Genomic DNA, 25186 nt, shown 5'->3' with positions numbered 1-25186 from the left:
CTTGGACCAAGTCCCCTGGACTTTTTTCCGATGAGAGTGACCTCCCCATCCCTCCTTTGAGGCGTCTGAGTGAATCGTCATCGACGGGGGAGGTGGCTGAAGAAGAACTGACTTCTTTAGATGTCTGGATTGGGACCAAGGCCTGAGAAGAGTACGTAGCCGAAGCGGCACTGGTCTTCTCAGATCTCTTCGCGCGTTTGATGCATAACTTCTCCTAACTCCGGTTGCATCCTTTAGCTGTGCTCTTAGCACTGGGTCTGTCACCGAAGCAAACTGGAGAGAGCCCAGTACCCTCTCCTGTTCGCGTCTTGATATCCTTTCAGAATCTAGAAGTCTCTTGACAGAACCCGCTATCTCCTTCCTTTTCTTCGCCGGGATGGAGAAACGGTGTGACAAAAGGTCCCAGTGGATTCCCAGCCACTGGAACTTTTGAGATGGAGAAAGTCGAGACTTTTTTCTGTTGATCTTGAAGCCTAGGTACTCTAGGAACTGGATCACTTGACTGGAAGCTTGCAAGCACTCTGTCTCGGATGCTGCCCACACCAGCCAGTCGTCCAGGTAGGCTACTACCTGAATTCCCTTTAGGCGTAATTGTTTGAGAGCTGCGCTCGCAAGCTTCGTGAAAATCCTTGGGGCTATGTTTAGCCCGAATGGCATGGCTCTGAAGGCGTATAGTCTCCGTTGTACCCTGAACCCTAGGTAGGGGGAGAGTCGACGGCTGATTGGGATGTGCCAATAGGCGTCTGACAAGTCTATAGAGACTGAGTATGCCCTCTTGGGCAGTAAGGTCCTTATGTGTTGCAGTGTTAGCATTTTGAATTTGCAATTCACTATGAACTTGTTGAGTGGCGACAAGTCCAGAATGACTCTGAGCTTTTCCGAGTCTTTCTTGGGAACACAAAACAGCCTCCCTTGGAATTTGATGGACTTCACCTTTCGGATCACCTTTTTCTCCAACAGTTCTTGAACGTACTCCTCCAGAACGGGGGTGGAGTGTTGGAAAAACCGAAGGCACGGGGGTGGAGTGCTGTACCAGCTCCAGCCCAGTCCATTCTTGAGTAGGCTGTGGGCCCAGGGATCGAAGGTCCATCGATCCCAAAATTTCAGCAGTCTCCCTCCTACCGGTATAATTTCACTTGGACTGCCGTCCTGAGGTCTTGCCTCCCTGACCACGACCACCCCTGAATCCCCTTCCCCTTGAGGGGCGCCTAGACGAGCCTCTGGCTGCTCCTCTAGGCTTTGCTCGAAAGGAAGAAGACTGTCCTTCGAACGTTGGGGTGAATGCCGTGGACTGTGTCGACACAGCCTGGGGTACCCACTGAAAAGTGGTCGGGGTTTGTGCCACCATCTGGGGCACTGGAGGCAATGGCAATTGCAGTTGCTGTTGCTGTCTAGAGGGCTTGGCTGGCCGAGACGGTAGCCTAGTCCTCATAGTCTTCCTCTTTGGTTGAGGACCCTCATCCGAGGAAGACTTTCTTTTGATAGCCAGGCCCCACTTCTGGAGAAGGTTTCTATTCTCCACGGCGGCCTTATCAACAACCTCTTTGACCAAATCGGTAGGGAAAAGGTCTTTTCCCCAAATGTTGGAGGAGATTAATTTCCTTGGCTCGTGCCTCACCGTAGCCCCGGTGAACACGAACTCCCTACAAGCTCTCCTCGCCTTGACGAAGCCATAAAGGTCCTTCGTCACTGTGGCCAGGTGAGTCTTAGCCACCACCATGAACATTTCATGGACCTTGGGGTCACTTGCCATCGTCTCAAGAGTAGTCTGAAGAGACATTGAGGCAGCCAGTCTTTCTTTTGTCTCGAACTCTCTTCGCAAAAGAAAATCAGACAGCTTGGGGAGGTCCTCGCCGAACTGCCGTCCGGCAATATCAGCCTCCAACTTTCCCACTGAGAACGTCAGATGGATGTCCTTCCAGTCTTTGTGGTCCATAGGCAGGGCCAGCGACAAGGGTTTACACTCCTCCAGGGAGGGGCAAGGCTTGCCGGCCTTGACTGCTTTTAGTACAGCCGCAAACCCTTTCTGTAAAAAGGGGAAGGCTCTAGCAGGAGAGGACACAAAGGAAGGGAGCTTCTTGCTCAATGCAGCTACCTTCGAGTTAGAGAAGCCCCTCTCTTTCATCGAGGATGAAAGTAGAGCTTGAGCCTTAGCATGGTCCATCACTATGACCTCCTTCGGCTCTGTCTCCTCCTTTGAAGCTGGTTCCTTTCTCAGCCGGACATAACAGTCCGGATATGATGCCTTGCTGGGCCAGAATTCCACCTCCTCTAGGGGAACTGAGCCCAGCTTATCCGAGACGATTTTTCCAGTCGTCATCGGCATGTGCTCAGCATACCTCCATGGGTTAGCATCTGAGCACAAGGGAAGGTCTTTCACATTGAGTCTTTTCTGGGGCCCATGCGATTCTGCGAGGCACTGCATCCGCAGTTCCATAGCAGCCGCCTTCTCCTGATTTTCCTTCTGCATTTGTTGGATCATTCCAACAATAGAAGAGAGGGCCTGTCCCAGCTCTACTGGGAGACCGGTCGATGTTGAGGGAATAGGCTCCGGAATCTGAACCGGAGTAGCCGACACCTCGTCGAACTCTTCCTCTACGACGTCCGGGGCTTGAACTTCATCCTGGCCTCCTGCCAGGAGGTCTTCTTCCAAACGCTTGTCCACGTCAGATATCCTGTCATCTAACTGGATGTCTTGCATCGCGACCGCGACTTCAGCATCCACCTGGATCTGACTATGGGGGATCTCCTCTTGAGGCTGGGGAATCACTGCATCAGCTGATGCCTTAGGGAAAAGATACGCCCTCATCTTCTCACTTGGAAGATAAGGGCCAGAGGTGTTCTTTTGGAAGCCCCTTACCCAGGTACGAAGCTTCTCCCTTGCTATATCCCTTGATTCCGCCGTCCTAGGGGAATCAAAGGCCTCAGTAATCAGGTTAGTGCACACAGTACATACCTGAGGGTCCCAATACTGGAGATCATCCTTGGAGACAGCGCATGCTGCGTGTCTCCTACAAAACTCATGTCCGCAGAGGTTCTTGCTGCGGACGTTGAAGAAAACATTTCCGCACTTCGGAGGGTCCTCCTGTAAAGAGAAGAAATTTCCATGAGTATCAAGGGAACTATGTATCACTGGATATGCATAGTATAGCATAACAATTCAGAAAGGAAAGACACACACTTGTGTTTCCCTCACAACCCATTGTTGCAGCCTTCCAGATAATAAAATCAAATGGTTAATCTCTTCTAGAGTAACCAATGCAAAGTTTCCAGAGGAAACAGGTGAAGCTCACACCTAAGCAATGATTTTAAAATCCTGGATAATAGACAGGAAAGAACTCACTTTCCTATCTGTAGGGCAACAGCAAAGGACTGTGCAAGAAAACACAAAAGTGTTAGAACACACAGTGCTGTACCAAAACCCATACTATAGTTTTCTTCTTACTGTATATGTTATACTGAAGAATACTGGTACAGTATAGGAGGATACGTGCCGGCCGGCACACACCATAACTAGCTTTAAAGTATACTACTTAACAGCTATAAGGCGGCAGAACGCTGGTTCAAATGCATGTGCCGGCCGGCAGCAACTGCCGGCCAGCAACAGCCGGCCGGCAACTACACAAGGTAGTACCCGGCTGCCGGCCACACTCTTGGTGACCGGCAGACAAGGGCTGACATTAGCCGGCCGGCAAAGGTACAGGACCGATGCCGGCCGGCAGCAAAAAGAACCAGAGGACTACAACCGCCCGGCTGCCGGCCTCATAGGCCGGCAGCCGGGTCGGGTACAGCACTAGAAGAAAAACAGGATGGATGCCGGGATAAGAGTGTACACTACCTCCAAGCCCGGCAATCCGAAAGAGTGCATATAAGGAAGGGGAGAATCTAATTCAGGCTTCCTGACCAATGCCGTCTGGCTCTACAGGCAGGCATGGATGAGGGACCAAGGGAGGTCCGGGCAGCACTCAAAAATAGAAGCCCCTTGCCGGCCGGCAGAGCTGCCGGCCGGTAAGGGGCTGAGTCAATTCCACATCCTAACCTATTCTAGGTCCAGATGTAGAATGACGTACAGTACTGTAATGGCTAGGCCATTACGGAGATAGAGGGGGAAGGGACAAAAGAGGGTCCTACCAACCTTGCTTTAGTGACGGATCACCCGCAGCCAAGAAACTCATCTTAGCCTAAGGGAGATCCAAGGGGGGAGGTCAGCAATACTTGCCAGCTTCCAGAGCACCAAAGCAAGGAAGGTGTTGCTACTCCCAGGAAAAGAAACTTATCCTCACCCGAGAACAGCAACAAGGACTAGTCTGGTAAATCACAAAAGAAGGAATCATATCCACAGAAACCTCCGGTAGTGACCTGAGGAGGCTAAGCCACCTCTGTCTGTGTCAGGCCAGCGAGGGAGACTCTACCCCAAGCCAGACAAACACAGACTCAGACTAAAAAACTCTGTTGTTCTGTCCCTCTTTGAACCAGACTTACTGGAACAGGAAGGTACAGTAACACCCCAGTATAGTTTTATCGAAAATTAATTCAGATAAACCACTTAGGGATAAGCCCAAGGCTTAAACAGAGGGAAAGGGATTGCATACCTTCTCCGAAGAAAAGAAAGCAACCGGGGAGTATGAGAAAGTATACTAAGGCTCCATAAGCAACTTAGCCTAGGCACCAAGAGAATCGATTACCTAAATCACCGAAACTCACTCGTATACTATCTTGGAAATATTCCACATAATCTTAAATGTATAAAACATAGCCTAAAGCTTCAATAAAATTTTAATACACTCGGAAAAACCAAAATCATGCATGAAGTACTAGGACCAAACGACTAGGCTACATGGCCTAGCGTAGGCCAGAATGGCGAATACTTCGCCAAAATAATACTAAGCACGAAAGTAAATCCTATGTAATGCTAAATAGCTAAAATTTATTAAAGCAAAACAACCGGGAATGTCGCTCTGACTAACTAAACTTATACCTAGCGAGCGACAGCGTCCATGACGCCTCCGGTAGGCTACGGCTCTTGTAACAAAGATTAATCCTATTAATCACTCAAAAATTTACCAAGAGCCTACATTTATACATAAAAGACACGGTACTCAACTTATCAGAGGCCGACGAAGATGGAGAAGCCATGAAAAGCAGAATAAATCCAAGATTTGCGAGAAACACAGGAAAAAACACCGAGTTTTTAAGCTAAGCAAAAAGGAATACAGATGGCGCCAGGTTTGGCGCCAGGCACGCTTACGAATCGGGAGATAGGGAGCCTTGGGAGCGGCTCCCCCTTTTTTTTCCCGAATTCGTTTCTTGCCAATTGCCCCCTGCGAGACGAAATCTCTGTTCGGGATGCAGATTGCCATGAGGCGTGTCAAGAATACGTCCTCTGATATGTCGTCATATCCCTTTCAGGAGGGATATTCGCTCAAGGAGTTAGAATTCTGGTACCTTAAGGTAAATTCTCTGGGAATATCGCCGTAGTTGTAATATACCCTAGGAAGCTACCCTATAGGAACTTCCATCAGGACGACATGGCTTGAGCCCAAAAATTTATATATAGGTCTTATATATTTTATTAGATGCCCAAAAGATACTTTTATTTTAACATATAGGGCTTATATATTTTATTAGGTGCCCAAAAAAAGTTTTTTTTTTAAATGGTTCTAAATTAAAATGCAAATGTCCTAGAGTCTCTTCAACTACATATTACTAGCGTACTAACCGCTTTTCATGCACTTCACTATTCTAGACAATTTTACTCCTTCGAGTGAATGAAATGGCCAATTTCAAACGGCTCTGAATTGAAAAGTTTTCAAAAAATAGGGAGTGTTGTCTGGACATAGCAAAACGTTCCTCTTGAGCTCCACCTGTCTTTGCCTTAACCTACGCCAAACAAAGATGTTAACAGCGATAAATATCATCACCGTAATGCTGATTGATGCTAGCAACACGTAGAAACGAAGATCTGCATAAGTCAGTGACGGGTGGTTAGTCTCGATTAATTTCATCAACCGATTAGCCATTCGTGCGTTGTATGGGAGAGGTAAGGATGGTATTGTAGTGGTCCACGTGAAATTCGCGAAGTAGGCCCGTTCCTTGATGATAGTGTTAATTCCTTGGACTGTGTAATTCGTGGACGTACCGATGCAACCATCTACTGCAACGAAGATCTGGGAATAGGACGTGGATCCGTCCGGGCATGATACATTGAAGCCGGCCTTGTCGTTTCGTATCCACGAGCCAATGTTCAATCTGCAATTGAAATTATTATCGTCAAAAGGATACAGTTTTTTCAGACAATTTTCAAATATATGGGAGAGAGCACCGTTTAGCACTATACCTAACTCGCATGAATCCATTTATTTTTTATGGAATTCAAAGGAGTTAGCTGTACATACTTTATTATTCATTGCCTCTGAACAGTGAGTTAATTTATCTAAGTCTTTAATGACCATATATGTTTCCTTATCAGGGGAAATCAATATGTGTCCTGTCAAACTGGATATTACTGGACTTGAGTTATTCGTCATGAAAGTCGGGAATGGTGTTATCTTGTATGATCGCCAGGCATCGGAAGAATCAAAGGTAACTGTAATCATGATCCTGTAATTTTCAACGCTTACTGAAATTAGGCTATAATAAAATTCTAACCTATGGGCATCTAACAAAGGAACATAACCTATTTTCTCCCATCCGTTCTCCAAAATTAACGTTAAGCCTTTTATTGGCAACAGATGTGGTGATAGACCACCTTTAGTTGCTAACGTAATAGCTTCCACATAGTCTTTTGATTTCTCAACGAAATGTGCAATTTTAGTATGGATATGATCTATTTTTTAAATTATAATACGTTAATGCTGCCAGCAAGTTTTGTACTTCCATAATCTGACTGATTTTGCTAGAATGTTCGTTCACCAAACTCATAATTTGATTAATTGATGTTAACTGATTCCTTAGTTCTGATAAAACTAATTCGTTTTCATGTTCTAAAAACTCAATTTTCTTATTTTGACGACTGATTTTAAGACAATTTGAAATCTCTAAGCCTAAACTTGCAACAGATCCAAAGATGTTTAGTGCATCAAAAATAAACGGGTTACGTCTTTCAAGGTTAGTGTGTCTTACTGTCCACATCAGAAGGTCGCGAGCCAAAGATTCTGCCTCGTAAGTCTTATTTTGCAAGTCCTGGGATAGCATTTCTGCTACTCTTAGTGTCGGTGCAAGCGAACTCTCTGTATTAAAAGGAAAATGTCGTTTATGCATCTTATTCAATGAAGCAGCAAACCTTGAAATGTCGCTCTTTAAGCTAGTGACGTCATTCTCAGGGAGAAAAATAGCTTGCATGTTTACTTCTATAACTATATTGCTTGCAGAAACAAAAATGTCTTCTGTTCTCTCTACTATAGTGCCATATCTAAAATCTATACTTTTAGTTTTAGGGCTCCTCCCACACGAGAAAAATGTCTGAGTGAACAATATCGCTCCTAACAATAAAAACTTCATCTTGGAAACCTGCAATTAGAAAAATATATGTAATTACTCCTGTATTAAGAAGAAAAAAAATGTTAACATACAAATATCATACAAGTTTCATAGATAAAAAAAATTCCCTCACTTCCTTCTCTCTTATTTTAATTTCTTATGTGAGCCAATGGTACAATTCTCTCATCAGTGGGTTGGGATACGTTTTGAACTCTAAATCTATTGGCCGTTAATGTTTCCAAAATGTTAAATGGGCCTTCAAACTTAGGTGTGGGCCTTCAAACTTAGGTGTTAGTTTGTAATTGAGTCCTTTACGTATATTTACCTGTATGTATACATTATCACCCACGGTATATGTTTTAGTTGTCTTCGCTATTTAGTCATGATTCCTTTTCATTATGATTTGTGATTCTTCTAAATTCTTTCGAAGGATATCATATCGAATTTTGCTTGCATTTATACATTCTTTTAAAGGATTTGATAGATTAGTTGTAGGCGTTAATACATGGAAAGGCGTTCTAACTGGAGTACCATACAATGCATCATGCGGTGACATTTTAATTGATATATGATATGAATGATTCAGAGTACTCAGTACCGCAGGTATTGCAATATCCCAGTTGGGGTCTGATCCCCCTAGTGTTACTCTTAATATATTTAAAACCTTCCTATTTGCTCTTTCCACTAGCCCATTTGACTCTGGGTGATATATCATGGTATTTATTTTCTTTATGCTAAGGAATTCACACAATCAGGTAAGAAAGTGATTATTAAATTCACCACCCGAGTCTGAGATTATCATGTGTGGAATTCCATGTTTACAAATGTAACACTCGTAAAACTTCCTAGCGCATTCAATCGCAGTTTTAGTTTTAAGCGCTATCAGTTCTGTATATCGAGTCAAAGCATCTACAATTACTAAGAGGTGTTTATTTCCTCTGTCTGACTCGTAAAATCCTGTTAACAAATCTAAATGTATTCTTTCAAAGCATCGTATGCCAACAAAACAATGATTTGGCTTTCTGTGACATTATGGAGAACCCCAGGTGTCCATGCAATGGATTTGCATGCAACCAATTTAGGACAGTGGATATAAGTGAGATTGGTACCTCTACCTGGTCGTTAGTCAAATGTGGTGTATTGCGGGTTTTCCTTGTCACGGATCTACACAGAATATTGTCCTTGATTATATAATTCTGCAGCGTATACTTTATATATTCCTTTTCCTTAGGATTTCCTTTCAAAGCATTTATGATTTTTTCTAATTTTTGATCTTTTCTTTGCTCAGTCTGTAATAATTCAGTGCTCCAGCCCAGATTTTCCTGTTCAGATACAGTTTTAACAATAGGCATGGATGTTGATATATCTATTAATTCAGCTAATGGCTCCGTACAAGATGACACGGGGTTGCGTGATAACGCATCAGCAATGATATTTGCTTTCCCTGGTAAATACCCGATCCTCGCGCCAAAGTCTTGGATGATCAAATGCCACCGAGTTCGTTTGGGGCTGTGACTAAAGCCTTTAAAGAAGTCGGTTAGGGGTTTATGATTAGTAAGAACCTTGACGGGATAACCGTATATTATGAACTTAAAATGCGCTAGTGAATTAACAATAGCTAGCCCTTCCTTGTCTATTACTGCATACTTACTTTCGGAAGTTCTCAGTTTACGAGAATAAAAAGCTATCGGGAAAAACTATTTGTCATATTGCTGAAGCAATACTCCACCTACTCCTAGGTCTGAGGCATCTGTTGCAATGAAGAATTCCTTACCGAAGTCAGGAAATTTTAAGATAGGAGAACTTCACAGTTCATATTTCAAGGTATTAAACGCCTGTTGATGCTGCTCAGACCATATGAAATCTACGCCCTTCTTCGTAAGATCAGTTAGGGGAGCGGCTATTATTGAATAATTGCGTATAAAACACCTGTAATATCCACTACACCCCCAGAAATTGCTGTATTCCCTTGACATTAGTAGGTATCGGAAAGTTACGGATAGCCGACACCTTATCGTGGACTACTTTAAGACCTTGGCTAGACACCGTAAAACCTAAATAGACTAATTCCGTCTTGAAGAATTCACACTTACTAATCTTTACCTGTAAGTTATGCTGTCTTAGTCTCTGTAGTACTAGTTCCAGTTTATGTAGATGTTCTTCTAAGGTATTAGAAACGATTACAAGGTCGTCCATATAGGCATACAATATATCCCCTAGTAAGTCTCCAAACACTATGTTAATCATTCTAGTAAATGTTATGGGAGCACAACGTAAACCAAAAGGCATACACACAAATTCATAATGTCCCCTGGCTGTGCTGAAGGTAGTGTATGGGATACTATTTTCTTCTAATGATATCTGGTGAAAGCCTTTAAGTAAGTCCAAACTGGGAAAACATTTATTCTGACCTAACAAAGATAAAATATCGTCAGTACATGGCACTGGGAATCGACCAGGGATCGTTTCCTCATTTAAGCGACGGAAGTCTATGCAGATATGCCATGTTTGATCTTTATAAGGGAAGTTCGATTTCCTAATGACTCCTATTAGTTTTACCTACTTCATCATATATCTCATTCTGGAATTTCATAGGTAGTCTGTACGAGGGTACATAGATAATTTTCTGCTTGTCTTTTAACCTTATTTGATGTTCGATAACATCTGTTTTTCCTAAGGATCCATCCGTAGTGGAGAAAACATCATGATATTCGGTTAAAAGTCAAAAAAATTTCTGCTGAATTTCCTCTTCTTGAATGTCTTTAATGATTTTATTTTTAATAGATTGCAAAAGAGATTCATTCGCAACTGATTGCGCGTGATTGATTTCAGCGACGGTAAGAACACGATGTTTATAAACTTCTGCATCCAAGATATGTTGATTTTTGTGAATTACTAAAGTGGTATTTAAATTATTTACAGACTTCCATATTACATTGTTGTTGTGAGCCGACTGTATAAATAGCTTGTGTGACGGACAATCTGTTAGTTTTCAAAGTGTCGAAAAGGATTAATATTTCAGATCCCAGCAAAGTTTTCTTTACTCGCACGATTATATTCGAAGTTATGTTCGGCTCGATAGATTGCATGCAAGATGATATTACGGGTGAAAGAGAATTCTGTTGGGTCACGTATATTATTTCTTTATTAATGAGACAAGTGATTTGTTCTTCAACATACGTCACTGTTTTATTTGTCGTCTCCTTTTTATCCAAAACTGATTTAAGGTATTAGAAGACTTATAGAATTTTCCTTTGATATACACGGCGTGTTTGGCAGGAGCTAAGATAATGTTTTGATTGCCCATAGACGGGTATCCTATCATTACAGCTGGATACATATCAATGTTTTGTACAACGACAAAGGTATCGGCAAACGTGCGTTACCGACCTTGTACTGAACATGAGTTACGCCTATTACATTTAATTCATTATTTCCTATACCCGAGACCCTTACTCCGGACTTCTCTATAAGGAAGTTTGAAAATAACAAATGATGAGTCCTCAAATCCATGATATTACGTGGACTACCAAAGTAAAGAAACAAAGTAAAGGATCGGTGTTCTAAATTTACAGCATATAATGTTGGTCGTAACTCATTTCGGCTTATTATTGTGTAAATTTGTTGCAAATCTACGGGAGCCTGCACTGATTTATTTGATTCGGCCGTGTGTTTCATAGGAAAATCTATTGCCTCACAATGATCTGATAAAACATTAAAAGGATTATTTGATACTACTGATGCTGATACGAATGACCCAACATCACTCTCTTCCCCATTGGAGTTAATTATGTGGTATTTGCTTTGCTCTGCACATTCTGAAAATTAGTCTGACCTTGCGAGTTCTGGCTAGATGGCCCAGGATCAGAGTTATTTGAAGCACTATTTGTTTGTTTTTGATTTTAAACTGCATTGACATTTGGCTGTTCCTTCTTATTGAACTGAGGATTTTTCTTTTTATTTCCATAGGGAATTGACTGTGGAATTGACTGTGTATTTCTAGGATTCTGTTGTTGATTACGCGAGTAGCATCGACTATATGAATGAGTTGAACTGTTATGTATTGAACAATATCGCGTTCTGCAGTCTGCGATCAAGTGACCTTGACATTTGCAATTATAACACGTCATTCCTGCAACTTTATTATTATTAACTACGTTTACTTGTTGTGGCTTGGTTTCATTTTTTGCAAAAACTTGTGTAAACAAGGGATCAAGATCAGTACACTTAGACATGTGTTTCTTTATCTGTTTATATACACCTAATTCTGTACTTTCGGGCGTTAACTTTTAATCAAAACACCGCACTAAAGCTTCTGACAACATAAGTGTCATGCAAGTTAAATACATTAATCGTAAGAAATCTTTCACGGCAATGTTATCTCCCGTAACCCATGTGGAATTAACTAAAATATCTTGATATTCATTAAGCCTATCGGCAATGAGAGCCGCTCTTCCTATAACATTAATCTGAGTCATAGCGGCTTGATTAAGTGTATTTCATAATGCTAAATCTACATCTAAGGCTTCCTCACTGCCATAGATCGCACGTAGCCTAACTTTGAAATCATCCCATGTAACTGCATTTTGAAAAGAAACTCCCCTAAGATACGCACTTGCATCTCCTTTAGAAAAGTCTAAAAAACTTTTAGCTTCTTGTAATTGTACAAATGGGTCTATGATATGTTTTGCATTTAAGTGAGCGTTTACTGATGAAATCCCAGACTCGACATTCTGAGGTAAGAACCCATTGACCCGACCTTGAAAAGGAAGGATAGCAGATCTGGCACTCCCTAGGGTTAGTACGGGAGCGGGGTTACTAGGTCCGGGGGTAGGGATACTTGGTCCGGGATTTACAGTAGGTGTCATGTTTACTTTACTTTTTTTTCTATCTCTTCGATTCCTTGCAATCCTATCAAAATCTCTATATGAATACAGACGTCCACTGCGTAAACGCATAAGCAGGATACAAATAAAGATATGTTGCAGATTATAACACAATCCCCCAAAACAATGAAACTAAGACAAAGATATTTCCCGAGAACTTCTGAAAGAAAACGGAATTAGCACAGAGGAAAAAAAATCTAGACAAGAATTCGAAGTTGAATACAGTTTCCTTTAATGAAGGAAAAATGAAGATTTGCAAATAACTCACCCCAGCAATAATGGACGATTGACTCATGACAACAAACACTTCACTGCCTAAAACTGAATGAATAAAGAAATGTACTTAGCTTTCAGTATATATGGGCGATGGTCGATGACGTCATTTCCTCTCTCTCTCTCTGGTTTGCGAGAGTTTAGCTGCTGGATGAATGTTTCGATTTGATTTCCCGTCGTATTGTTGAATGTTTTATTTTATGGATGTGATTCTTGAATGTTTGTTCAGTAAACATTGATAAAGTTGAATGCCATTCCTTCGTCTTCTTAAGATGTTGATTGAAGATCCTGTTCCTCAGTTTGTATAATATTTATAGTTGATGTTCGATGCGTTCATTTCTTCAGTGGACGTAGATACTTCGTCGTAATTGTAGATTCATTACTGTTGTAACTGCTAAGTATTACAGTTTAAATCGCTGGTTCTTAAAGTTGAATCGCTGCCACCAATTGTTGGTGTGGTACTGTTATAAACACACATTAGTGTTCTATCTCATGTCTCTTCATTGTGATATAGATTTTTTGGACTTGTAGGTTACTTCTTCTGAATAAGTCTAGTTAAATTAACTTTAAAACAGTTTATTAGTAGCTCCATCACAGGAGTATGGATGGTTTGGTCGGATGACCATTCCGTATGACAATTGAAAAAAGAACTAACAAAAATATAGGTTTTGGTTATAACGTTGTATGAGTTATCTCAGCATTTATTACAAATATGATTACACAAGATTACTACCGGAAGCCATCTGCTTCCGTGCAGAGACCAAGAGGTCAACTGTTTCTCATGGGATGCTTGTATTATGTTGATGTTACATACGAAATGTTTACCTATGCAATGATTTAGCTTGGTCTTACTTATGCATCCTGAGGTGATTTGACGTTCACACTCCATCTCCCTATGATCCATTTGGTCATAGGTTTATAAATGTATATGTATATTACATATGTATATATATATATATGTATATATTTTAATAAATATATATATATATATATGTGTATATATTTAAATATATATATATATATATATATACATATATATATATATATATATATAAAATATATATGTATATATATATATATATATACACAGTATATATACATGTATATATATGTATATATACATGTATATATATATGTATATATGTATATATATATATATATATATATTCGTGTACCCGAGACGTCAAATATGAAGTCAAAATACTTAGATAGTTATGCACAAACACACATATTCAAACCTTCCCTACCGCTCCCCCTTTCCTAACTACAACACGCAGGTTCGGGAATTTGTGGGAGTGTGTGGTTTCCAAGTGTACCTTTCGGGGTAACCCCTCTCACCAGAGTATAGCTACTCCCTCTCCCCGCTGAGCGTGATAGGAAATGTTCAATGAATGTGAAAGTCTAATCGAGATACCTTCCCCTTTATAATGGAGAAGCATTTAACCCAAAGCAAATGATTTTAATAATAATCATTTCAATAGATTTAATAATAATAATAATTTTAACAATTTTAATAATAATAATAACAATTTAAATAATTCTATTAATAATTCTAATAACTTATTAATATTCATAATAATAATTCTAATCATTCGAATAATGACAATAATAATAATTTTGATAATAATAATAAGTTTAATAATTTTGATAATAATAAGTTTAATAATTCTAATAATACTAATTATAGCAATAATTTTGATAATGAAAATATTAATAACAATTATTCTAAGAATTTTAATAATAATAATAATAATAATAATAATAATAATAATAATAATAATAATAATAACAATGGAGCTATAACTATCGTTAATGTTGTTTTTGGTGTTATTACTAGCTGTAATCCTAGTCAGAAGAGCTGAACATTATAAGTTCAATAGCCCCGATGGATAAAACAGTTCAGTTCGGAAAAGAATATATATATATATATATATATATATATATTTACATATATATATATATATATATATTTACACACACACATATATATATATATTTATATATACATATATATACATACACACACACACACACACACACACACACATATATATATATATATATACATATACATATACTGTATATATCTGAACACTTACGTTGTCAAGCGAAAATTACTAACAATTAAGGGAGCTTATGACAGCTTAATAGGGTAAAACTTCAAAAGTTCAAACTTGCAGCAAATGTTTCTATGTTGAACAGTCAGACACGAGTCTCTTTTTCTAATAGTTTATATATGAAAGATCTGCTTTAATATTTACTGTTCTTGAAATATTTTATTTTAATTGTTTATTACTTTTCATATAGTTTATTTCCTTATTTTCTTTCCTCACTGGGCTATTTTCCCCTTTTGGAAGCATTGAGCTTCTAGCATCCTGCTTTCCCATATTATTATTATTATTATTATTATTATTATTATTATTATTATTATTATTACTAGCTAAGCTACAAACCTAGTTGGAGAAGCAAGATGCTATAAGCTCACGGGCTCCGACAGGGAAAAATAGCCCAGTGAGGAAAGGAAATTGGGAAATAAATAAATGATATAAGAAGTAACGAAAATTAAGATAAAATATTTTAAAAACCTTAACAACATTAAAACAGATATTTGATTTATAAATTATAAAAGGACTTATGCAAGCCTGTTCAATAATAATAATAATAATAATAATAATAATAATAATAATAATAATAATAATAATAATAATAATAATAATATCTGAACTTTAGGTCTGAACTGCCCAAGTAATTCCATTTCTGGCTTACATGGAAACATTAATGATAACAAAATAACAAACGGATGCTGACTGTATAAATTTGACGTTTAATTTAGAGTTCCTTTCATCACAAATCTAAATAAATGATTAAAAAAATCTACGGTGATGGCAGTAGTGGTTTTATTCTAAGTGAACAATAAAGAGATAATCAATGTGTGCCATACTTCTGTTTAATTAATCCCGTTAGGAATCGCAAAAGATGATAGAAAACTTGAATAGAGAGAGTACTTTAATTTTTTCAAAGAAATACCCATATTTATATGTCATGAGAATGTATACTTTCATATGTTTCAAATGAATTTAGAAAATGGATATAGGTGATGAAAAATGACTCAATTAGAAAAATTGTATCGAAGCTGAAAGACATTATCCGTGATCTACGGTAATTAAGCAAATATTCATATACCAGCTTACTCTCCCTCAATTAAGAACGGTAATGGAAGAGAGCGTTGATACTACGTAGCATCCAAAAGCTCGGTCAGTGTTGCTTTTCTAGTGGCCAGTGGTGAGAGAATCTGTTACTGGGCTTGGCGACAGCCACAACAAATGTGTAATTTAATGATAGGTAACTTATCACATGAAAAATAAAACAATAAAGTACACTATAGTCAATTTCTTTTAATGAGGCGCATTTGCACCGACTCGCACCGGTGCCCTTTTGGCTTGGAAAAGTTTCCTGATCGCTGATTGGTTAGAATCATCTTGTCCAACCAATCAGCGATCAGGAAACTTTTCCGAGCTAAAAGGGCACCGCTGCGAGTCGGTGCAAATCTGCCTCGCTAAAAACAATTGACTATAGGTTCATATTTTTTCGGAGAGATTTAGCTGGGTATATTATAACATCATATTATATCATTTTATATTCTCTTGCTTGAGGGTATAGTCGGGCACACTATTCTATCTTATTTCTCTTCGTCTTATTTTTTTAAAGGTTTTATAGTTTATATAGGAGATATTTATCTTAATGTTACTGTTCTTAAAGTGTTTTATTTTTCCTTGTTTCCTTTCCTCACTGGGCTACTTTCCCTGTTGGAGCCCCTGGGCTTATAGCATCTTGCTTTTCCAAATATGGTTGTAGCTTATCTAGTAGTAGTAATAATAATAATAATAATAATAATAATAATAATAATAATAATAATAATAATAATAATAAAAGGAGATTTATTAACCAGATGAGTCAAGGTCGACTATAACAGAGCTGGCCCGAGTAATTTCAGGAGGGAAAGATATTATTATGCTGTATATTACATATGATAAATAAAAAAGAAACATATAAATATGAATGATAAAAGAATAAGTTATGAGATAAAAATCTGTGATTTATAAATTCAAATCTTATATATAAAAACCTATGTTTCTTAAATATTTTAAATCAAAAAAATTAGAATCTATAAATAGTAAAAACTGTCCCATAAAATGTCTGACAAGCTTTTCTTACCAAACCATAAAAGGCTGTCTTCTAAAAAACATACAGTCGCAAAACTTATATCCCATAAAATATCAGAAACTTTTCTTACCAAAATATAAATATAATGGTCTTACAACTTTACAGCATCGAAAACTGTCATATAGTGAAAATGGTATTACACTCACTGCCCCTAGGAACTACTTCATGAGGTGTGCCCATCAAAAACCTATGGGTCACTTTCGTATGACAAATACGCAATCTTGCTAAAATCACTTTCTTCTTTTTATATTACTGTTCTGATGATTCCCTTGGAGAAACTATTGGCTTTATTTGTTTGCATCTATTATTATCAGAATCATTATTCAAGATCGTTTGCCATTTTTCTACTATGAAATGTCTCATGAGGGAGTTTAATGTCACGTTGTGGTAGATTCATTGCTGATTTAGCAGCAGCATCTGCTTTTTCAATACCAACTCCAACATGGTCAGGAATCCAGCACATTTCAATATTCCCCCTTTGGGAACAGAGTTTGTTAAGCAGTTAGTTCTAATTTGTAATGCTACCGCTAGATAGTTATTGGGTCCTTTGACTGACCAGACAGTACTACATTGGATCTCTCTCTCTGGTTACGGCGCATTTCATCTTTGGCGAAACATACACAGAATTGTCTGGCCTATTCTTTACGCATTCTCCTTTTTACTCAACCACTTGACAATACTGAAATTACCAAACAATTCTTCTTCTCTCAAGAAGTTAACTACTGCTCTCTAATTGTTCAGTGGCTACTTTCCTCTTGGTAAGGGTAGAAAAGGCTATACAGCTATGGTAAGCAGCTTTTCTAGAAGGGCACTCCAAAATCAAACCATTGTTCGCTAGTCTTGGTTAGTTCCATAGCCTCTGTACCGTGGTCTTACACTATCTTGGGTTAGAGATCTCTTGCTTGAAGGTACACTCGGGCAAACTATCCTATTTTGTTTCTCTTCCTCTTGTTATTTTGAAGTTTTATAGTTTATATATAAAATATTTATTTTAATGTTATCATTCTTCTTAAACTTCTCTCGACGTTTTTCTTTATTTCCTTTCCTCACTGGGCTATTTTCCCCGTTGGAGCCCCTGGGATTATAGCATCCTGCTTTTCCAACTAGGGTTGTAGCTTAGCAAGTAATAATAACTGTAATAATACCATTTAGTTATTATGCTTATAACCTTTCATGGCTTCAATATTGTCTTAATAATGTCAATTGCCAATAATATTTAAATAATCGACTTCTTTTTATATTTACTTGTTTTCTTTTTACTTAAAGATTAGACGAGGATGGCTGGGTTGACCCCAGAGACTACCATCTGAATGTTCCCCTTTACTCCTTATATATGGTCATGGGAGGTCAAGAAGTTGACCTTCTCATTTTGGATACCAAGGGCACTGAAATGGAGGTAAGGTGGTGCAATTTGTCTACTTACTTGCAAAGTTGATATACAATAATAGTTGGTCAACAATAAATACATCAGGCGATTCAAGTACTGTATTCTGATATGTTTTACATCCAACTCATCCATTAATAACTGATCAATTTAGTAACATCAGGCAATCTCCAGAGTTGGCCACTTGAGTTCATCAGATGGTAGAGGATCCAAAAAGTCAGTGGTTCTATTCCAGCATGACATTCGAGAGTAGAATGGTGGGGATAAGATTTGCTTCAACCTCCTCATTACTCTCTCTATAAATAACTACATTCTTCTTTCCCATCGTTATCCCTACATTAAGGGGTCGGTTGCATGCTGCATCTTCTTCAATGCCTTCAATCAAAGGCATCCCCTTCTTTCAAATATCTTCTGTCCATGTCATCCATCACCTTATCTCACCCCTTAATTCTCTGCAGACCTTTCGATCTTCTTCCCCTAACAGGTTCCTCCCAAGCCCTCCTCACCTTCCATCCCCAATACGTGACCACACCACCACAGTCGTTGCACTCTCATCACCTCAGTAATCTTTCAAACAGTGATATTTCCATAATCCACATCATCATTCTTACCTTTGTTCTCTTAGAGCCCTCGTTTCTGATCAATACATTAATACTGGTTTTATTACTGTGCTATAGATCTCCACAGATCACTACGTTTCTGCAAATAATGTAGACCATAGAGACTCCTGCCTAATGCCATCAGTAAATCTGTTTATAGTCATAGCAAACAGGAAAGGGCTTAAAAGCCAATCTCTGGTTGAATCCCATCTCAACATAAAACTATTCCGTTGCGCTTACATCACTTCTCATTCCTGTTTGACTATTCTCATGCATATCCAGCACTGCCCTCACGTACTTCTCATCCACTCCCGAGCTCCTCAAGCAATAAAACAACTCATCTCTTGACACCCTATCATAAACTTTCCCTATGTCAACAAAAATAATGCAATTCGTTCTGTCCTCCTTGATATTTTTCAATTAATATTCCCAAAGCAAATGTAGCATCTGAAGTGCTCCTACCTGGCATAAAACCATACTGCTGTCCACTGATTATTAGTTGTACCCTTATTCCAGCTTCCATTACTTTTTCCCACATTGTCAGGCTGTCGCTTAAAGCTTTATTCCTAAGTAGTTTATGCAGTTCTGAACATCTTCCTTGTTCTTTTACATACTGTAGGCACCAGAATACACCGCTACTCTTCAGGCATTCTCTCCCCTACCAAGATTCTGTTGAGCAGCCTTGTTAGGAACCTCACTGCTACATCACCTAAGCAGCTCCACACCACGAAAGTAATATCGTCAGGGCGCTCTCCAAGGCAATATATCCCCATTACTTCTTCATCACTGATATTTCCTTCTCCTACTTGACTATTTCAGTCTGCCATGATGACCCCTCTTTCTTCTCTTGGGATACCATCCTTCAGTTCATCCAGAACTCTTCCTTCTACTCAGCATCACAATCACCTTAGGGGCATATGTACTAATGAAATTCATCATTACCCTCTCAATATATGACTTCACAATCATCATTCTATCTGATATACTCTTCACCTTCGTTTATGATGATGCCAATACCATTCCTCCAGACACCAAAGCCATAATAGAAATTGAAACCAACCAACTCTTCTGCATTATAAACTCTTTTTGCTAAATCAATTGTTTCCATTCTTTCCACATGACTGAGCCATTTCAAAATACTCTAGCCTTTTCGTCTGGCAGATCCTTCAAACGTTTTATGCTCTCAATCTAAGACTTCACAATTATCACTCTATCTGATATTTTCTTCACCTTCAACACATTTTTAGTGAATTCTTCTTTTATAATGATGCCAATACCGTTATTCCTACAACCAAAGCTATAATAGAAAAACTTGAAACCAACTAACTCCTCTGCATTATAAAATCTTTTTGCTAAATCGTCTTCATTCTTTTTACATGACAGAACCACCTCAAAATACTCTAGCATTCCGCTCTGGCAGATCCTTCAAACGCTTTATGCTCTCAATCTATGACTTGACAATCGTCACTCTATCAGATACTTTCTCCACCTCCAATAGATTTTTAGTGTATTCTTCTTTTATGTGCCAATAACATTCCTCCTGCCACCAAAGCAATGATAGAAAAGCTTGAAACTAACTATCTCCTCTGTATTAAAAACTCTTTTTGCTAAATCAATAGTTTCCATTCTTTCTACATGACTGAACCACCTCAAAATACTCTAACCTTTTTGTCTGGCAGATCCTTCAAATGCTTTATTCTCTCAATCTATGGCTTCAAAATCATCGCTCTATCTGATACTTTTTTCACCTTCAACACCTTTTCAGTGTATTCTTCCTTTATGACGATGCCAATACCATTCCATTTGCCACCAAAGCCACAATAGAAAAGCTTGAAACCAACAAACTTTTGTGCACTATGAACTGGTTTTTGCTAAATCAATCGTCTCCATTCTTTCCACATGACTGAACCACCTCAAAATACTCTGACCTTTTCTCCCGACAGATTCTTCAAACGGTCCCTTGGGAATCGGTGAAGATCCGAGTGATGTGCATCGCCTACACCCACATTCCTGGAAACACTAGAGCCCTATCAGAATACCTGAGTCTCAAAGGCTACACTCTCCTCAAGACACATGTCAAAGACATGTTTTTCGCAAGCAATGAATTCTTGGCGAAACAAAAGCAAGATCGAAGGAGGTGAATTATAGGTTGGGTGATTTATTTGTCAGTTGGCAAGGCTACGTGAAAATTAATGACTGAAGTTTTTAATCGATATTTTGTGAGAAGATTCGAGAGGTAACAAGTAATAATTGGATCAGTGCCTGAATCCGGATCGGGTTCATTAAGAAGATGAAAATGTCATTAATATGTATCATAAGAAAACAGCAGCTCAAATCTGTTTGTGAAAAAAGACGCAAATAATGCAAAGTATTTGTGCTGGTATTATGACCGTGTTCTTATATTCATTAATGAAAACGGATGTGATGATCAGTAGGCTATTATTGAGAGTATGATAATTGTATTGCCGAAGATTTCTAATTCTTCCATGCCTTTTTAACCGCGTTAATGTATGATAATGTTTCACCGTATGCTCTTAGAGATGTATTTGTTATTTAATGTGCTTTATTTATATTCTTTACTTACTCAAATGAAAATTTTAGAAAGGCTCCACTCTCTTTTTAGGTCAACATTTAATACCAAGGCATAACTAATTTGAGCTTCTTTTGTTTCTGCTTGTACTACACAGCCAAAGAATGAAATTAAAGGGAATGAATACGACAAGTAGCGAATATTTCCTAATTAGAAAAATAATGCTTTCTCGAAATTAATGACCATTAATACTACAACTCACAGTTTAAAGTTAAAGATAATTGATCAGTTTTTATGCATCTATTATGCTTCACACAGTTTTACAATGGATGACATACTGAGTAGTGAGTACCAAATGAGGAGGTATTGAGAAGAGTAAATCAGAGGAAATAATTTCATAAAGTGATAAGGAGGCAAATGAAATTTCTTGGTCATGTAACACGAAGAGAAAAGATCGAACTTTCGTTCCTTACCGGAAAGATTGAGGGGAGAAGAGCAAGAGGTCGGCAAAGGAAAAAGCTTTTGGACAATTTACTGGAGGATGGAAATGAGAATGTAAAAGCAGGACAATTTAACCAGAGAGCTAGAGACAGGACTAGGTGGAGGCAATTAACAGCCCATGTCGAAGACATGACTCTAGATAGATAAACACATGAAGATGAGGCAAGTTGTAGCCTCAGTCTCTCTTTCTTTCTCTGTAAGTGTACATGTATAAGTAGAGTATACATACATACATATATACACACATATATTCAGCACTAAACATTTTTCTCTAGCAGGCCTCACAGTCATACTTAAACTGCTGAGTCATACAGAAATCTCCCGCGCACTTAAACTTCCATAACCGCAGTCACCTCTACACCTACTGTATACAGAAGGCTCATAGCAGTGCGTCAAATCCTCTACGCATAGGCTACTGTGCCATTTCTATTTTGCACTCAATCGCTTTTCATGAACAGTAGCTCTCTTCTTCTATAATGTTTCAATTATATCTTTTATTTCAAACATTTCGAGGCCCATCAAGCAGTCCATGTTAACAGCTTTAATCGTATTTCTTTTCTCCACACGCAAAACTAACTTTCATAAAGGAGAGTTGGCTCAGAAGTTCTTTTAGAATTCCCCACCTTGGCTTCCACAAACAACCTTAGTTCTTTCCCAATCTTCTGAACATACCCTGTCACCTTCCTTACATCGCTTGTTCTCTGACGCTCTTTTCTCTCAATTTACCATCCACTTCTCTTTCACCACAATCCATATTAACAATCATTGGTCCATCTTCCAGTTTCCAATTACCATCATACATTATTTCTTTCAATTTTCTAGTCCTGTAAACACTTTTGAAATCTTTCCCTAGCTTCTGCAATTAATTTTCACCATCAACATTCTGAACAGTATCGTCTGTAAACATCAGCCTTTCCATACTTCATTCACAACTTCATGTCCTTTGGCTGACTCATCCTACCACTCCATTCGTAAAAATATTGAACAGCCAAGGAGATTTAACTTTTCCTTATCTCAGCCAAGTTTCCTCACATAATGTTTACCTTTCGGTGCAGTTGAATTTTGACTGTTGACTCAAGGGTGTCATGACTTGTTATAATATTGATGGAGTAATTCTCTTGAATACTTTACTATGCTTACTATTTATCAAATATTCTGTTGAGGCATTTTAATGTTAGAATAGTGTTATGGCATCCGTTAGCAATATCTATGTTATTAATTTCACTGATAAATGTTCAGTTAATTCAGTCGTAAATTTACACCTCAAATTACATCCTGAATGAAAGCCCCCCCCCAACTCCCCCTACACACCCACACACACACACACACACATATATATATATATATATATACATATATATATATATATATATATATATTATAAATATATATATATATATATATATATATATATATATGATATAATGGGGAAGTATTGGTTTAAAAACTCAAGATAGAGACGACTGGCGAAACCTACCCGAGGCTCTTTCCGTCAGTAGGCGTAGGAGGAGACGATGATGATGATCATAAGATATATATATATATATATATATATGTATATATATATATATATATATATATATACATTAATAAATACAAACAATGATAGGACTAGCGTTCAATTCCTATGGTAGAGCTATACATATTTTTTTGGGTAATTGCAATGTGCTTTGAAGTGAAGAAATGCATAATGCGTTCAATCTCATGCCAAAATATTTGCCGTAAACAAGGACAGGAGGCACTTAAGTTACTTGCATCATTTGAAGGGAATAATAAAGACGAGAGAGAGAGAGAGAGAGAGAGAGAGAGAGAGAGAGAGAGAGAGAGAGACTATCACCAAATATTTTATTATATTATTTTTTCATGCTGCAGGAATGATTATCAATTCAAATATGGATGACACTGTGATAAAAGCTGACCCAGAATATAAACGGCAAACATTTCCTAACACGGTAAAAAGCGAGTGTGAGAACATGGGATTGAAAATTAACATAAAGAAAACAGAAGTGGTAATAGCATAATAAAACTTGGAACCTTCAAACTGCAACATCATAATGGACGGGGCAACAATAAAACAAATAAATGCCTTCGTATATCTAGGTAGTATGATAACACATAATGCAAGATGTAATAAAGAAATAGAAAAAAAATACTAATAAAAAAAATCCTTTCACAAACTGAAAACACTGTTGACAAACAACAGGATATGGATTCAGACAGGAGTTAGAGCACTGAAAACCTATGAATGATTGATTGATTTGGGGTTTTCTGGCACGCTGACATCTAAGGTCATTGACGCCGATAACGTTAATTATAAATAAAAGATAAAAGAATATTCAATTAAAACCATAAAAGCAAAGTTGCCATTTTAAAAGTTAAATATTTTTCAAAAACCTCCTTCTGAAATAGAGCTAAAAATACCACTAGCATTTTAGGCCACAACATGTCCAAGAATCTTGGCAAGGATGAACTTTCCATCCTCACATCGAGCCTCAAACAGATATATATTTCTTTTACTAATATATGTGGGGCATTCGGTCAACAAATGCTTCACTGTCAAGGGTATCAAACAGTCGTCGCAATATGGTTGGTGTTGGCAAGCCAGCAAAAACTCACGTGTCATCCAAGATCCCATGGAACTGAGAGAGTAACAAATTAGGATGTATTGAGATCACTTCTAAAAGTGATAAGGAGGAGGCAGATGGAATTTCTGGGACACGAAATAAGAAGAGAAAAGATCGAACTTTACGGGAAAAATAGACGGGAGAAGAGCAAGAGGCCGGCGAAGGAAACAGTTTCTGGACAGCTTGCTGGAATGATGTAAATGAGAATGTAACAGCTGGACAATTTATACAGAGGGCTAGAGACAGGACCAAGTGGAGGCATTGACAGCCCACGTTGAGGACATGGCACCTAGATAGATAGATAAATAAGGACATTTTCACATTATCGTAAACACCGTGTTGGCGATATATATATATATATATATATATACACACAAACACATACACAGACACAGACACACACACACACAAACACATACACAGACACACACACACATATATATATATATATATATATATATGAATTATGACCAGATGACAATGTGATTAATTGAAAGGCGCAATAAATATTTTTTCAGCTTAATAATAGAAAATAAAAGAACATCATATGCAAATAGAAAGGAAAAAAACTCACCTTTCATTCTTGAAGAAAAGATTCTGTCTTCCATTTCATCAGGGGGGTAGGTAAACAATATCTTTTTTGGCGTGGAGATTAGAAACCTAATTTGGCTATAGCTAGCTTAAGT

At 38.1% G+C, this 25186-nt stretch overlaps 2 protein-coding genes across 3 annotated transcripts in view; one reads left to right on the top strand and one right to left on the bottom strand.

Annotated features, from left to right (window-relative positions):
* Positions 1 to 23158, top strand: part of LOC137658196 (protein Star-like) — a 45079-nt gene extending 21921 nt beyond the window's left edge. Inside the window, exons 4-5 of one of the 2 annotated variants that reach the window (XM_068392875.1) lie at positions 18129 to 18258; positions 20789 to 23158. In XM_068392875.1, coding sequence (XP_068248976.1) covers positions 18129 to 18258; positions 20789 to 20986 — 328 coding nt within the window. In that variant the 3' untranslated portion in view covers positions 20987 to 23158. The remainder of the gene's footprint in view (positions 1 to 18128; positions 18259 to 20788) is intronic. The other variant, XM_068392874.1, reaches the window with a different exon arrangement.
* Positions 1 to 25123, bottom strand: part of Hacl (2-hydroxyacyl-CoA lyase) — a 320106-nt gene extending 294983 nt beyond the window's left edge. The window contains exon 1 of the mRNA XM_068393478.1: positions 25075 to 25123. Coding sequence (XP_068249579.1) covers positions 25075 to 25108 — 34 coding nt within the window. The 5' untranslated portion in view covers positions 25109 to 25123. The remainder of the gene's footprint in view (positions 1 to 25074) is intronic.
* Between the last annotated feature and the right edge of the window lie 63 nt (positions 25124 to 25186).

This window comes from Palaemon carinicauda, chromosome 19, assembly GCF_036898095.1.
Source record: "Palaemon carinicauda isolate YSFRI2023 chromosome 19, ASM3689809v2, whole genome shotgun sequence".
NCBI lineage: Eukaryota > Metazoa > Arthropoda > Malacostraca > Decapoda > Palaemonidae > Palaemon > Palaemon carinicauda.
This window is presented reverse-complemented; position numbering and strand designations above follow the sequence as displayed.